This window comes from Eucyclogobius newberryi, unplaced genomic scaffold (genome assembly GCF_026437365.1).
Source record: "Eucyclogobius newberryi isolate DKJ021-1_F unplaced genomic scaffold, fEucNew1.0.hap1 SCAF_19, whole genome shotgun sequence".
NCBI lineage: Eukaryota > Metazoa > Chordata > Actinopteri > Gobiiformes > Gobiidae > Eucyclogobius > Eucyclogobius newberryi.
In genome coordinates, this window is record NW_027315823.1 from 6,988,933 (window position 1) to 7,005,607 (window position 16,675).

The following is a 16,675-nucleotide window of genomic DNA, read 5'->3' on the forward strand; positions in this document are numbered from 1 at the left end:
CATGTTCAACAATCTAATCTAGAATCTTTGTGTGTAAATGTAGTTTAATTGGTTTGAACTCACGTGAGGGTGCGCACACACTTGTTGGCGTCCCTGATGTCCCAGACCTTGATGTAGGAGGAGGAGACGGAGAAGAGCAGCCTCGAGGAGGGGCAGTACTTCACGGACACCACGTTGTTGGGATGCCCCTTCAGAGTCGCCACCTCCTGCCCGGTGCTCAGGTCCCACATCTTACATGTTCGGTCTGGAGAGAAAAACAGCAGTGTTCATTTAAAAAAGGGCTCGGTTTATCGTCCTGTTCTCAGGGCCTGAGCGGAATCCTGGGCAGGAGTGGTCGTTGGGCGTGTCCGGTACCTTTGGAGCCGGTGAAGAGCAGCTGGTCGGTGGCGTCGACGCACAGCACGGGTTTGGAGTGTCCCTCCGCCACGGACACACACTGCAGAGGGGCCGTCCTGGTTCCCTTCACTCCCCCGAGAGGACTGATCACTCCCCTGAAGATCATGACCGTATGTTAGACACAACAGAAGCCTCCTTCCCTTAGAGGACGATCACTCCCCCGAGAGGACGATCACTCCCCCGAGAGGACGATCACTCCCCCGAGAGGACAATCACTCCCCTTAGAAGACCAATCACTTCCCTTACAGGACTGATCACTTCCTTAGAGGACAGATCACTCCCCCTTAGAAGACCGATCACTCCCCTTAGAAGACCGATCACTCCCCTTAGAAGACCGATCACTCCCCTTAGAAGACCGATCACTTCCTTAGAGGACAGATCACTCCCCCTTGGAGGACAGATCACTCCCCCTTGGAGGACAGATCACTCCCCCTTAGAGGACAGATCACTCCCCCTTGGAGGACAGATCACTCCCCCTTAGAGGACAGATCACTCCCCCTTAGAGGACAGATCACTCCCCCTTAGAGGACAGATTACTCCATTAGAGGACAGATTACTCCCTTAGAGGACAGATCACTCCCCCTTAGAGGACAGATCACTCCCTTAGAGGACAGCTCACTCCCCCTTAGAGGACAGCTCACTCCCCCTTAGAGGACAGCTCACTCCCCCTTAGAGGACAGATCACTCCCCCTTAGAGGACAGATCACTCCCCCTTGGAGGACAGATCACTCCCCCTTGGAGGACAGATCACTCCCCCTTAGAGGAAAGATTACTCCCCCTTAGAGGACAGATTACTCCATTAGAGGACAGATTACTCCATTAGAGGACAGATTACTCCATTAGAGGACAGATCACTCCATTAGAGGACAGCTCACTCCCCCTTAGAGGACAGCTCACTCCCCTGAGGACAGATCACTCCCTTGGAGGACAGATCACTCCCCCTTAGAGGACAGATCACTCCCCCTTAGAGGACAGATCACTCCCCCTTAGAGGACAGATCACTCCCCCTTAGAGGACAGATCACTCCCCCTTAGAGGACAGATCACTCCCCTTAGAGAACAGATCACTCCCCCTTAGAGAACAGATCACTCCCCCTTAGAGAACAGATCACTCCCCTTAGAGAACAGATCACTCCCCCTTAGAGAACAGATCACTCCCCCTTAGAGAACAGATCACTCCCCCTTAGAGGACAGCTCACTCCCCTGAGGACAGATCACTCCCTTAGAGGACAGATCACTCCCCTGAGGACAGATCACTCCCTTAGAGAACAGATCACTCCCCCTTAGAGGACAGATCACTCCCCCTTAGAGGACAGATCACTCCCCCTTAGAGGACAGATCACTCCCCCTTAGAGGACAGATCACTCCCCCTTAGATAACAGATCACTCCCCCTTAGAGGACAGATCACTCCCCCTTAGAGGACAGATCACTCCCCCTTAGATAACAGATCACTCCCCCTTAGAGGACAGCTCACTCCCCCTTAGAGGACAGCTCACTCTCCTGAAGAACATTGTGAACAGATCCACACAATCAAGTCCACAATTTCTATTGTAACTTTCCCCAAACAAAAGCGTTTCCAATGAGCTGCACTTGGGGAAATAAAATAAAGCCATAGACCGAAGAACAATAAGACTGTGCAAACACAATTGAACAGAAGACAAACTCAAAGTGTGATCGGGATTTTCTGCATTTCGCCTTCTTCCAACCAATGGACTACTTTAAGTATTTCACAATGATAAAAAAGAGCTCTGACAGACGTTATGACTATGTTTTTATGCGTCACGTCAAAGAGCGTTCAACGTGACCGAAATATATGAACTTATGCATTTCAGAGCATTTCAGAGCGTTTGTGAAGAAGATCAGCAGCTTTTCAGACAGAACAAGGCCCCTGGAGACACAAGGACATTATATTACCTGAAGAAGCTTTTTCCCACTGGCAAACTGTAACTACTAAAGCTGCAGTTTCCTTTAATCACCTTTAATTCTTTACCTAATGAGATGTTCCGCCGTAAACTCAACCCCGTCTCGTGTTTGCAGAGACTATTCACCCCGTCAGATATATCCGTCTCGAATTGAAATGGAGATGTTGGGGATCGCGCCGAGCTCTGCCGTAATTGGACACTTTTGACAACAACAAAACACGGTAAAAATCCTCTGGGAGCCGCAAATTGTCTTTTTTTTAATATGAGCTCGTGCGGCGTCTCGGAGATTTACCTGATACTGCGGCAAATACTGGCCAACCGTATTATTAGGTACACACGTTTTACCCACTTCAACGCAGGATATGATATTAGATTTTAATAATTTTGTTGATTTTTGAGCTTTGTAAGATGACCTCGACTAGGTTTTATTAAATGGCCTTGTCAATGTGACATTTAAACTCAGAAGCAGAAAAACAGATCAAGGCCGATAAATGAATAAGACGCAAGTGGAATAAAGCGCCTACACTTCAATGCATTTATTCTACAAGTTCAAATGAAGCTAACGTAAAAGTAAAAGCAAATGTTTCTGCATTAATATGTATATTTTTTACACCTTTTCACACTTTTCTGTCAATGAATGAAGCACAATTAGATGTATTTAGATGCTTTTGCTGCAGAAAATCCAATGTTTTGATCCGTAACTCAGAAACACTGTTTATATTTTTGCGATATCAAATTTTACTGTTGCAATTAATGTGAGAAGAAACATCACAATTTAACGATGAATGAATAAAGAGAAATCCTTCAATTTTCTTTCATTCTAACGCATCACAGTTCCATTTTTACTTAACCGGCTTTATTCAATCGAACTCTCTGAAGGCAAAAGTTACTGTGATTTAAACTGACACATAAAACTCACTGTACTTTTGAGTGTACTTTTTGGGCTCCAGATTGAATAGAAATTACATAATTTTGCTTCTAAAATGGTCACGATTATTAGTTTTTAGTCCTTACGATGATATTGTGGCATGAATGATCACGATTATCGATTAACCGGTTAAATTTTGACATCCCTGCAGTGGACTGAGCTTATATACGTTTAATTTTGTTATGTAGAACTGAATAATACCATACACTGCAGTAACTTTATACCTGCCGTGTATTCAGTACTAAACAACCGCAGTCGGCGCCAATCGTCAGTTCTCATCTCGTCAATTTCGCCCTGAACTGTCCGGCGTGCGCTCCCTCTGCGGAGCTCCGCCTCTCTCTGCGGAGCTCCGCCTCTCTCTGCGGAGCTCCGCCTCGTTCAGCGGCTCAAAACGTCCCAATTACGGCCGGATGCGGAGCTCAAACCCTTAACCCGCGCGGCCCTGATTCCGCCCGAGTCCGCGCTCCTAAACAAGGGGTTTTTCAAAGCCTCGTCGTGTGAAGTCTATCGCCGCCGGTTACGTCCAATCTGTGCCGAACTGTCAGGAGGGAGAGAGCGTCGGCAAAGTGACAACGCAGCGAGCGGAGATGGAAGCGAGAGGAGAGAGGAGGCGGGTGGATGGAGAGGGAGAGTGAGAGAAGAGGAGGGAAAGAGTGGGGTAAATTGGTCTCCAGGGCTTTTTAAAAACAGGAGCTGGTTTACGCCGGTGCTGGAGGAAAGTGGGAGACATTTCAAACAGAAACGTCTTCCAGAGCCAATCTATTTTTTGAAAAGCAGAACTGTGTAAATCCTCTCTTTGCAACAACAAACACAGAGACTTGAGGTTAAAATGTCCAATTCAAATCTGTATTTTTATGTCTCTCTTTTTCTGTTCCTTTAAATAGTTTACTTTAAAGAGAATAAAATGATAAAACTGTATGACGGACAGATTATAGTGGGATATCTGTTGGTAATGTTTCCAGAATGCTCCGTTTTTGTCTTTTTGGGGACAAGACTTTAATAAACTTCTGCTTGGTCATGGATCCATTTTATTTTTTTGTTTCAGAGATCATAAAATAGTCCTTTATTGTCTCACATTTCAGCCATAGAAAACTGTTCAAGTCAGATTTGAACCTAAAACCATCTGGTCGTGGGGCTAACAAGGCAAATCAAACAATAAAACACAGTATTTTTTACAGTGCGTCCAGAGAGAGCACAAACACACATGTCAAAGTAAAATACGTTCATGTTCGGGTGGAAAAAGTGAAAATGCGTCGCTCGTTGCGTGAAGGCCGAGGCATGCGCCCTCACGCTCCGGCTGCAGACTGAAGCGGCCAATCAAATCAAACTTTTAAAGAAGCTTCAAATAAAAACACACACACAAAGCAGTAGAAAATCAAAACAAAGCAACATCACAGCACATCGGCCTCATGCAGTTTGGATTGAACATACAAAGAGAATAATGCGCCGCTTCTCGTTCTTGTTCAGTTAAATGCCTATGACAGGTTTTTACCATTGTCTAATTGTGACTTTATTTGTTGTATTTATACCTGTTGTACATATAAATTATAGTTTTACACCAGTCGAGCAGGTATTTGTGGAGAAGACGTTGAAAAATCTGTAGAAAATGACAGGAAGTGACATCACACCAGTCAAATTTTATGCAGAATTTACACAAAGAAACAACTTTTTTGATGCTCTAAACATCATGTCAACTAAATAAAAATCGCTCTTATATATTTATTTGTCAAATAAAAAAAATGGTGACATTAGATGAGATATGGCCCAGTGTTTGCTGGGTCATTTCCTTCTGTGATGTCATCAATTACAAACAGAAAGTGAAATTATAAACCTAAAAATTAGCTATTCTGTGATAACATTTTATAATTTTAAGCAAATTTCTATATTCATCTTAACTGCATTTTACTTCAATGAGTCGTCCGACCTGTAGATGGCGCTTTTAGGTTTTTCTTCTATTCACTCACTGTGAAATGTGCTTTTCAGTTGTTTAGATATAAAAGTGTGTAAACGATGCTGGAATATGTTCCTTCGCCCAATTAAGCAAACAATTAAGCAATTTTCTGTTATTTTTAGGTTCGTTCAAGTCTTCTTTGTCTCTTATTGTCTCTTATTTAAGCCTAATCTATTTTTAACTACTGTTAATATCACACATTGCGCTTCACGTTGCACTTCACCGAAGCAAGTTCCCAGTTTGTGAATTTTCTTCTTTAACAGTGGCACTAAAACCTTTCCTGATGTTTTTCAAGGGATTTTTGAGAAATAAAAATACCTGTAATACTAGTTTAATGCTGTATTGTCAAGGCAAAGCAATTACATCCCCATAGCGACAAGAAGTGGATCTTTTAAATGTAAATTGGATGGATCCCAGACACGGGGAGAACATAAAATCTGATCATTTCACACTTTACTGCGAGTATTCCTGATGGATCTGAGCAATTTGGCGCGCGCATCTGATCATTTTCCTTTTCAACGGCACAATTCTTCAACTAAATGTTTCAAAATCTATTGCAAAATCTCTAATAATTCTGAAATTCTTTAATCCTCGTTGAGTGAAGAGCTATGGGAGGTAAATGGGAGCCACGTTTTAGAATGCCATTCAATTTGTCTGAATGGCATCACCCGGCAGGACGCTGTTCCCGCTCGTGGCGGCGGGGGGGCGGAGGGGGGCGGGCCACGCTGCGTGCCGCTGCCGCTACGTTAGCCGCTAATGAAGGAGCGCTGGGAGCGGGCTACGGTAATGACGACACGGAGACGCCGGCACAAAACACATAGGAGCTAATGTGCCGACAGCGTGGGCCCCGCGCGTGGAGCATTATCCTGCTAATGCGCTAATGTGCTAACGCGCTAATGTGCTAATGGGGACGGACATTTCCGTTGTGAGATGTTGGAACGTTGAACGCGCACACACACGCGGGAGTTCTCACGTGGCTGCCGCGGGTCGACTCGTGGCGATCGCAAACACATTACCTGGGCAACGTAACGGGTGGGGATATTTGCCAAGTTCAGTTTTTTTTAACAAGCTTACTTTTTTCGTTTCCCTCGACTCAAATAAACAATGTTATTTTTCCCCCAAAGTGTCTACACCCGATTTATATTTCTAATATTCTAGTTCAGGGAAAAGCCTTTTTTCCTGGCTTTAAAGGTTTTAAAGTTGTATTTAGCTTCATTCACACTTGAATTACTCCTGTTTACGAGGTTCTCCCCCTCTGAGCCACAGAAAGCATTCAGTTTCAAATTTCAGTTTGTTGACATCTTGGGACGACATCCTGACGTCTCCTGTGGCGTTTTTAAACCATTAAATCAGCACAGGACTCGGTCCAATCCCGCTCGTTACGACTGCGCGTTCACATTAGCATGTTGGGGGCGAACTAGCTTTTGTTTATTTCCCCGTGATTCCCTCTGCTGCTATAGATGAGCGGTTAAACATTTCCATCGATTTAATTCCATTCAAATGCTTAATATTTTAATTTAATAGTGATTTTGTGAAGCACTTTGAATTGCCTTATGTACAAATAAACATAATAGAATGCATATCATCATATTTTGGCAAAATCCGACACCCTCATCGAGTTTTACAGAGCCAATAGTTAGCAGATGTTGTGTGTTTGGATAAGTACAGCAGGAACACGGACTCTGTGCAACTTCCTGTGAAATTTATGATAATTTATGATAATTCAATACAATGGACACAGAAACACAAGCCTTATTAGTGAGTGAAACATTCGCCGAAAACAACCCAAAGCATTCAAAACATTCAAAAATCAAACATTTCCACAGAACAAAACGGTGCGTGTTCTACTGAAGCATGCATCACATCAACACAGCCACGGAAACCAGTGAAGAAGACGAAGATGAAGAAGATGCAACGTTTGATCAAACAGAAGGAGACTGGGGTCTACCTGAGCACCTCTGAGAGCGAGGAGTCACTGTCGTCAGACCTGCAGCGGACAGAGAGGCCGGGAAAAGACCAGGGTTAGACCGGGGAAAGACCGGGTAAAGACTGGGGTTTGACCAGGGTTTAGACCAGGGTTTAGACCGGATCAGAGTCGATACAGGATCTGACTCTGAACCACAACAAACCGAGAAAAGGCTAGGAGAGGGTATAGACTAGGGTGAGGATGAGGGCTAGGCCGGGTTTAAACCAGGATCAGGGACAAACCCGGGTCTGAGTCATAGGAAAAACAGCATAGTTACATTAGACCAGGTTTAGACCAGGTTTAGACCAGGTTTAGACCAGGTTTAGACCAGGTTTAGACCCGGGTTAGACCCGGGTTAGACCCGGGTTAGACCAGGTTCAGACACCAGGTTCAGACCAGGTTCAGACCAGGTTCAGACCAGGTTCAGACCAGGTTCAGACCAGGGTTTAGACCAGGGTTTAGACCAGGTTTAGACCAAGATACAGGACAAAACAAGGCTCTGAACAACAACAAACAGAAGAGATCCTAGGATAGGACAGGTTTAGACCCAAATTAGACCACTTAAAGACCGGGTTTAGACCAGAGTTGGACCAATTAGACTGGGAGAGGAGATGGTTGTACCGGGTTTGGATCGGGATCAAGGATAAACCCGGGGTGTGACCACATTGAACAGAGAGTCAAAAGACCAGGGTTTAGACCAGGGTTTAGACCAGGGTTTAGACCAGGGTTTTAGACCAGGTTTTAAGACCAGGGTTTAGACCAGGGTTTAGACCAGGGTTTAGACCAGGGTTTAGACCAGGGTTTTAGAACAGGTTTTAAGACCAGGGTTTAGACCAGGGTTTAGACCAGGGTTTTAGACCAGGTTTAGACCAGGTTTAGACCAGGGTTTAGACCAGGGTTTAGACCAGGGTTTAGACCAGGGTTTTAGACCAGGTTTTAAGACCAGGGTTTAGACCAGGGTTTAGACCAGGGTTTAGACCAGGGTTTAGACCAGGTTTAGACCAGGTTTTAAGACCAGGGTTTAGACCAGGGTTTAGACCAGGGTTTAGACCAGGTTTAGACCAGGCACCAGACAAAATGAAGAGACAGATTGAGGGATCAGTTACATTTACACAGTTGGATGATAAGTACAGATGTTTTACTTGTAAAGTTTAAAATGGTAAATTGCATCGACTGGCAACATTTCTCAAAGTATCAGACATTTGTTTTATAATTAACAATTCATTCATACTCTTAAATAAGTCCAACCAACAAAAGTAGCCTGAATTGAACCTTTACCTTACAAAAAATGTTCCCCGATAAGAGCACATTTTTAATCACATTTAAAGCCATTTCATTCACATTTTTAGCGACAATTTTAACTATTTGCGTGACTTTTAAATTGTCTAAATTCTCAAGTCCAAAAGGTGCTGTGCCTGGATGATTCGCCGTCATGGTAAAGCTAACAACGACTAGCGTGCTAAAGGCAGACTTCCTGCTTTGCGCAAGAATAAACTGCTTTTCAATTCGATGCAGAGGGCAAACTGCGGTCTAATTTTGACTTTGGGAGCTGCATTCACATGTATTTGTGCTGGGGAAGAACAAATGTGACTTTATTAGATGAAAATATCAGATACAGCCCCTTTAAACGCCCCTTGTCTGCTAGAAGAAGTAATTCAAGTGCATTATATAACTTTTTCATGGAGACGTTGTCACTTTGGCTGGAATGTTCCACAGTATGGGATTTAATGGCCAACGTTACAGGCCAGATCTGTGGCGCGGCGAGGCCCTTTGGTGTAAAAATGCATGTTTATCGAGTCCTTTTTGAGCAATAAAACAAATTACAACGGAAGCAAGAGAGACCTGTGTTCAAAGCTATACTGCGGTACATTCCAGCCAAATAAATAACGCATGACCGGAGGCGAGCGCCAGAAAAGTGACGCAGTGCACCTTTAAATGCCAATCTAGTGGTTTCCAAAGTTTGTCCGTAGCCGCGGTGATATCAAACACAAACTGGAGGAAAAGAGGTCTAAAGTTTGAACAATGCTGTGCTCGGGGGGCCGACGAGGACACGCCAGAGTTTTTTCCTTCGAAAAAATTGAAAGAAAAATGCCGTATTATGGAGGATTGTGGTCCAATTCGCCGGCCGGCACTCGCCGACATCGAGGGACTCTAACCATAAAACTGCAGCTTTAACCGCTCATAAAAACGCCACCGCAGTGTAAATATTTCACAGCCCCAGGTTTCGATTGCTGGCATGAAATATTCAAACGCCGGCGTGCCTTTGGGGGCATTTACCGTCAGCTAACGACGCTATTAGCATAGTGTTGTCCGTGCTCTTGAACGCGAGAACGAGCTTAAAAGAGGATGTCGCGGGTTGTACCTCAAACCACATGCGCAGCTGTTCTCTACATCGTCTAAATCCCACTGTAATCCGTAAACACGCTGCGTTACATCGTGGTAGAAAAAAAAGAATAACTTTGACTGCGTTCACATTTGTTCAAGTTCTGGTTTGTTACCGATCTAGTCCGGGTTTAGTCCTTCTGTTGCTCAAAGTGTCGCGGAGGGACTCTGTTTCGGAGGTACCGTATTGCCTGGCCTATAAGTCGCACCAGCCAAAAAAGGCATAATAGAGACGAAAAAAACATATATAAGTCGAACATGCTAACAAGTTTTCCAAAGCATCAGTATTACCCCAAATCACTAAATCCATTGAATTCTTCTTCCTCTGTGTCACTTCTAAACAACTCCACAAACTCCAGCGGTAGAGGAAGTGCAGATTCTTCTTCTGCGTCGCTTAGAGCCTAGAGCGCCCTCTTGTGGTTGTCAGTGTGAAAATAACAAATAATATCACATATAAGTCGCTCTGGAGTATAAGTTGCACCCCGGCCAAAACTATGCAAAAGGGTGCGACTTATAGTCCGGAAAACACGGTAAATGCCTTGTCCGTTCCTCCACAAGGTACTTAAAGGGCACTAACGTCGCTGCACTTACGCGTCTCTCAGGTGATGTTACTGCGTTGCCTGGAGTGTTGCGCCGTGTGTATTTATTCTGTTTTTCTGTTTCAAATCTGACCTGAAACTCGGTCTTGTGGTCGTCGCTTGCTGGTGTTATTCTTGCATCTTTTCTACCTAGAGCTTTGGACTTTTACGTGAATATTTTATCTTTTTATCTGATGTTGTGATCAACGCACTTCAGGATTAGCAGGTAATGTCAATCTTTAATAAATCTAATATCTGGTCTAAACAGCAAGCGGACATCCACCCGAAATGTTACATAGTGCACTTTTAATATCGCATCTCATAAAGAAGCCGATAAAATAAATTATTCATTGGCTTCTTGGGGTTTAAATATCTAGTTCCAGCTCACAATGTGATACCAAACATCAGCCTCTAAGGGAAAAAGCTCTTTCTATTGAACCAAAACGCACTGAAAGTAGCTCATAATAGCCTCGCCGAGCTTTGTCCTCCTCTGCACCGTGGTCTTGGAATAATATACAAACAGACCTTGAATTGGAAGCTGTATCGTCACTTGATGACTACAATAAAATTATAAAAAGTCTAGTGATTGAGAATTGTTTGAGTTTCCTCAGAGAGCTGTTTTTATAATGTAATATTTAGTGATTTTCTGTTGAGTTGATTGCGTTGCGTCTGAATATCCACGGGACCTCCTGGTAAGATTAAATACATTAAAAAATATATATTAATAATAATTTAAATAAGAAAATAAATACAAATTAAGTACAAAATACAAATAAATACAAAAATAAATAACATTTAAATAAATCAAAAGATAAAATTATTTGCTCCTGCTTTAGTCCTGCTTTAGTCCTGCTTTAGTCCTGCTTTAGTCCTGCTTTAGTCCTGCTTTAGTCCTGCTTTAGTCCTGCTTTAGTCCTGCTTTAGTCCTGCTTTAGTCCTGCTTTAGACCTGCTTTAGACCTGCTTTAGTCCTGCTTTAGTCCTGCTTTAGTCCTGCTTTAGTCCTGCTTTAGACCTGCTTTAGTCCTGCTTTAGTCCTGCTTTAGTCCTGCTTTAGTCCTGCTTTAGTCCTGCTTTAGTCCTGCTTTAGACCTGCTTTAGACCTGCTTTAGTCCTGCTTTAGTCCTGCTTTAGTCCTGCTTTAGTCCTGCTTTAGACCTGCTTTAGACCTGCTTTAGTCCTGCTTTAGTCCTGCTTTAGTCCTGCTTTAGTCCTGCTTTAGTCCTGCTTTAGTCCTGGTTTAGTCCTGCTTTAGACCTGCTTTAGACCTGCTTTAGTCCTGGTTTAGTCCTGGTTTAGTCCTGGTTTAGCCCTGGTTTAGCCCTGGTTTAGCCCTGGTTTAGTCCTGGTTTAGCCCTGGTTTAGCCCTGGTTTAGCCCTGGTTTAGTCCTGGTTTAGTCCTGGTTTAGACCTGGTTTAGACCTGGTTTAGTCCTGGTTTAGTCCTGGTTTAGTCCTGGTTTAGTCATGTATTCCCTTGCTGACACATTCTCCTGAAAATGTCACAATTTATACCAAAACATTTCACAACCTTACAAAACAAATCAACAAGATTAAAATTGGATATTGTTCCGTGGACTTCGCTCGAAAACAGAATTTTTTTTTTTCCAATCTTTGTAATAACTGTGAAAATGGGAGATTCTGGCAGTGACTTTAATCCTGTGATCATTTATTAAGAGGAAGACTCTGTGTGGATAGAAATGGGGCAATGAAACTTTTACAATCAGCGAGTCGCATTCAGCTAACGAGCACAAAGTCACATTACAGTCGTCAGGGAGACACGACCAGAGCAAAACTTTCACCTCTACAAAAGTATAAATAAGAATACTTTAACATTTTTAAGTAACACAAAGGCAGGTGCAGTGTTGCCAGGTTTTATGTGGTTTTGTCCTCGGTTCGGTCCTGGGGTTTGATCCCTGGGGTTCGATCCCCGGTACGATCCTTGGTTCGATTAGTTCCAATCGAGTTAAATAATCACGACTAATTTTGAAATTGTTTGTATAATTATAATACAATACAATACAATAATTGATTGTATAATCGTATAATCATATGGAGATGGCCTCAAGCGGCGTCACTGCAATTTTGTGAATATCTCATATTTTTAAATTCTTTGCGATCAAAACAACTGATCGATTACTTAAAAAACGCCGCCATAATCACTTGACTCGATTTTAGACCAAGTTTAGACCTAATTTGGGCGACATAAAGTCCAGGTTTAGATCTGCTGGAAATCCAGATATTATCAGTTTGTTCTTGGCGTGAACAGAGTGAAAACACAAACCGACGCCGCCTTCTCCCCCTGGTGCATTGTGGGCACGGTACAAACCCTGAAAGCCAATATTCCTCCTCATTTCTATCCCAGACTGAATTGAAAATGGCATCTGTGACACTAACAAGGGATGAGCGCGGGCCCCGGCGAGGCCAGCGCGGGCCCCGGCGAGGCGAGTGATCCAACACACAACACTCCAAATGGTGCGCGTCTCAAAATGTGGTACAGGGGCTTTTACTGGAGCGAGAAGAGGCGACTAATGATGAGAGCAGTCGACCAGCCAGCGACTAGTTCTGCTGTTTTTAACCAAATGAAGGTTGAAATATGACGTATTATTGATGAAAATCTGAAATATTTGTTGCCTTTATTATACTAATCTATTTTGTCGTGATAATGATTAGAATTATCAAATATAACAGTTAACTAGGGTCGGTGTAATCCCTCATTTGTCGTATCATCTGAACTCGCTTCGACTCTCATCCAAGAGTCGTTCTCGATCTGCGAATCAAGAACAAGAACAATATTTATCCTACTCTGAGTAAGACCTGCCCACTGGGCGGGACCTCCTGATAAAGGGTGTTTTTGGTTTCACTTGAAACTAACCCGCTTTGTTTACTATCAAACTGACCTCTTTGTTTCCTAATGGTCCTGTTATGGGCGATCAGCCAGTGAGGAGAGAGAGTAACCCCGGTTACAATAGGAGGCTGATGCAGCCGGTGAGCTCCGTGTGCTTGAGCTGCTGTGGTCTTCCAAATGAGCCGGACCCCGCCTACGTTATGAGTGACAGGTAGATTCAACCAATCACAGTGAACTCTCAAACGGCATCAATAATAATTTAGATCTAACTAGAACGAGATCTGGTCAAGTCCTGCTTTAGGCTTGGTTTAGTTCTGGTTTAGGCTTGATTTAGACCTGGTTTAGTCCTGGTTTAATTCTAGCATAGAATTGGTTTAGCCCTGGTTTAGCCCTGGTTTAGGCCTGGTTTAGGCCTGGTTTAGGCCTGGTTTAGGCCTGGTTTAGGCCTGGTTTTGCCCTGGTTTTGCCCTGGTTTTGCCCTGGTTTTGCCCTGGTTTTGCCCTGGTTTTGCCCTGGTTTTGCCCTGGTTTAGTCCTGGTTTAGTCCTGGTTTAGTCCTGGTTTAGTCCTGGTTTAGTCCTGGTTTAGTCCTGGTTTAGTCCTGGTTTAGTCCTGGTTTAGTCCTGGTTTAGCCCTGGTTTAGTTCTAGTACAATCCTAGTATGGTCCTGGTTTAGCCCTGGTTTTGCCCTGGTTTTGCCCTGGTTTAGCCCTGGTTTAGCCCTGGTTTAGCCCTGGTTTAGCCCTGGTTTAGCCCTGGTTTAAATCTAGCATAGCCCTGGTTTAGCCCTGGTTTAAATCTAGCATAGTCCTGGTTTAGTCCTGGTCTAGTTCTAGCACAGTCCTCATATGGCCCTGATTTGGTCCAGATCTAGTCTTCATTGAGACCTGGACCAGCCCCTGTAAAGTGGCCCTTTTGTCTCCATCTCTCATTGGTCAATAGCTTTTGTGTACGTTTGAATTCCGACCTTTAAACCAATAAACGAGCGTCCAATTAAAACGGACAAATACAGAGGATTAATGAAGATTACTCACTTAATGCAAAACCAACAACAGAACGGGATTAAACGGACATTTTTCAAAACAGCCAGAATTGATTGTGGATTGTTTATTCTGCAGGTTTTCAACGATTTTTCCCTTAAGTGGCACTTATATAAAGCACCTACAGAGAATGTTTTAATGAATTGAAAATATAACTTTCTCCATGATTTAAGATTTGGGGCGAGGCTTGTGTCGGGTGAAGCTCAGTCCTGTGTTTAAAGTAGGATGTTGTATATTCTGATAGTACCATGAATACTCCTGTGTACACACTTGACCCGGTTCATGACAGTTCTGCCTCACAACTTGGAAGTAAATGTGTTTTTTTGACATTATATTTGTTCAGAATCAAGGTAAAGCGAGGGTTTAGAAACAGAACATTCGGTGAAGGCTGGACATGCCAAACGTTTGACCTTTGCCACCGGCGGAGAAGAAAGAAAATCTGCATAAACTGTTCAAACATCAGAACGCTTCTCCTTTATTAGCTCTTAATATTTTTGTGATATTCATACAAACATAATGGACTCCAGGAAAGGATTATTCTAGTAGTCGACAAGTCAAACAGTTATTTATGTTGTTCATTGAGACTTTTTGAATACTTTATCAACCAAATAAAGGTCGAACTGTGGCGACTGGAGACGTCCGGAGGGAGAATATTTACAAATTAAATGCATTATTGATTAAAATGACAAATTGTTTAATCGTTTTTGACATTTTGCTTGCATTTTCGTTTGTGTTTTAGAGTCTGTGCCATCCAGATTGTGATTATGATTGACTGTAGTGACACGAAAAGCACTTAAAGACTCTTGTGTGTAAATAAGGTCATAGATTTACTCTTTATCTCGGATTTCAATGACGTTATTCAGACTTTAACGCAATGTTTCAAAACTGCCCTGTACATTTCTTGGTCTTTCTTGGTCAAACTCGATGAAACCAATTTTAAAACACGATGGCGATAAAGACACACATTTGTTTTACTGAAAATAGACGTAAACGTGGTCTTGGTACGATACAGGTCGAGATCATTTTAAACAGTTCAGTAAAGGTCCAAATGTGTGCTTTTCATGTCCTTTCTTTGTATCCAGCTTTAGTAATTGGGTGTTTTATCTAGTTTTATGACAATTAAACGGTGCACAAAAACTCTAAAGATTCTAAAATGAGCAATAAAGTGTAGCAGAGTAAAGATTTAAATAAAGTTCCTTAGTAATGCTGGTAAATGTGCTTATTAACTCATTATAACTACTTTACTAAGGGACTTTATTCTTATTTTATACCCGTTTGAAAGATTACACGGAACATTTGATTTATTTGATTGTGTAAACTCTTTTTATGACTTTTTATGAGATTAAATATATGTTTGCCGTATGTCCCACCTCCACCTCAGACCCTAAGAACAGAGGATCACGATGATGAAGGTGAAGGTGAAAAGTGCGTGTGACACTGACTTGTCCAGGGCGGAGCCTTGGGCCTGGTTACTGGTCAAGCGAGAGAAGACGTTCCGGTCGTTCCTGGTCCGGAGCGGAGGAGACGAGGGAGGAGTGTAGCCTTCTGTCGGCCTGGAGGAGGAGGAGGAGGAAGAGGAAGAGGAGGAAGAAGATGAGGAAGAGGGGGAGGAGGAAGATAAGGAAGAAGAAGATGAGGAAGAGGAGGAGGAAGAAGAGAAGGAAGAGGATGAGGAAGAGGATGAAGAAGAAGAAGAGGAGGAAGAGGATGAGGAGGAGGAAGAAGAAGAAGAAAAGGAGGAAGAGGAGGAAGATGAGGAAGGGGAGGAGGACAATGAAGAGGAGGAGGAGGAAGAGGAGGAGGAAGATGAGGAGGAAGAAGATGAGGAAGAAGAAGATGAGGAAGAAGATGAGGAAGAGGAGGTGGAGGAAGAGAAGGAGGAGGAAGATGAAGATGAAGATGAAGATGATGATGATGATGATGAGGAAGAGGAGGAGGAGTAAAGTGGTTACAATTGTATCCCTGCATAGTTTTACTGAGCTAAAATGCTGAATATTTCATTTAAATCCTATGAAAATATGTTTTTTGGTTCTCAGCGTCGTGAAAATCAATTTAATAAATGCTCAGAAGGATTAGGAAATGGAATATTGCAAAGAGTTTAACTTAAGTGTTAACTTTTAGAGCATTTCAGGGACAGTGCATCCTGGAGCCTTTAACTCCTCTGGTCCTGGTCCTGGTCTTGGTTCTGATCTTGGCCTTGATCCTTGATCCTGGTCCTGGTCCTGGTCCTGGTCCTGGTCCCACAGTCCTAATCCCTAATCCATAGTCCCCAAAAACAGGTTCAAAACTGTCCTTTGAGGCTAAAGTCCTAAAACTATGGAAAGCTCCGCCCCCATCTCTCCGTTCATCCTTTTAAAGCAGCTAAAGTCACAAAGCGATGGTATTTTACTCATTGTAGCTGTAATTTTGGTGATTTTAAACTGTGAAAAGTGCTGTATTAATAAAGTTCACTCACTCCTGTGTTTGTAAAAGTAGTTGTTGTGTTGCGTATAGTTGCGTGTACTTTCTACACGGTCTGTACCTGTACGAGCGGTCGTAGGACTTCCTCCTGGTGAGCGGCGACGTGTCGTATCCTCGAGACTGACGCGGGCTGAAACACACAAACAAATAACAGGAAACCGTCTTTACATCGTTCAAAAAGAACCTTCTCCACCGCGTCGCCCGCTC

At 43.2% G+C, this 16,675-nt stretch overlaps 1 protein-coding gene across 1 annotated transcript in view; it reads right to left on the bottom strand.

Moving 5' to 3' along the window:
- kif21b (kinesin family member 21B) overlaps nucleotides 1-16,675 on the bottom strand; it is an 85,187-nt gene that overhangs the window by 14,577 nt on the left and 53,935 nt on the right. The window contains exons 24-28 of the mRNA XM_072451534.1: nucleotides 16,530-16,598; nucleotides 15,451-15,561; nucleotides 7,146-7,184; nucleotides 355-491; nucleotides 64-244 (exon numbers count right to left, since the gene is read on the bottom strand). Coding sequence (XP_072307635.1) covers nucleotides 64-244; nucleotides 355-491; nucleotides 7,146-7,184; nucleotides 15,451-15,561; nucleotides 16,530-16,598 — 537 coding nt within the window. The remainder of the gene's footprint in view (nucleotides 1-63; nucleotides 245-354; nucleotides 492-7,145; nucleotides 7,185-15,450; nucleotides 15,562-16,529; nucleotides 16,599-16,675) is intronic.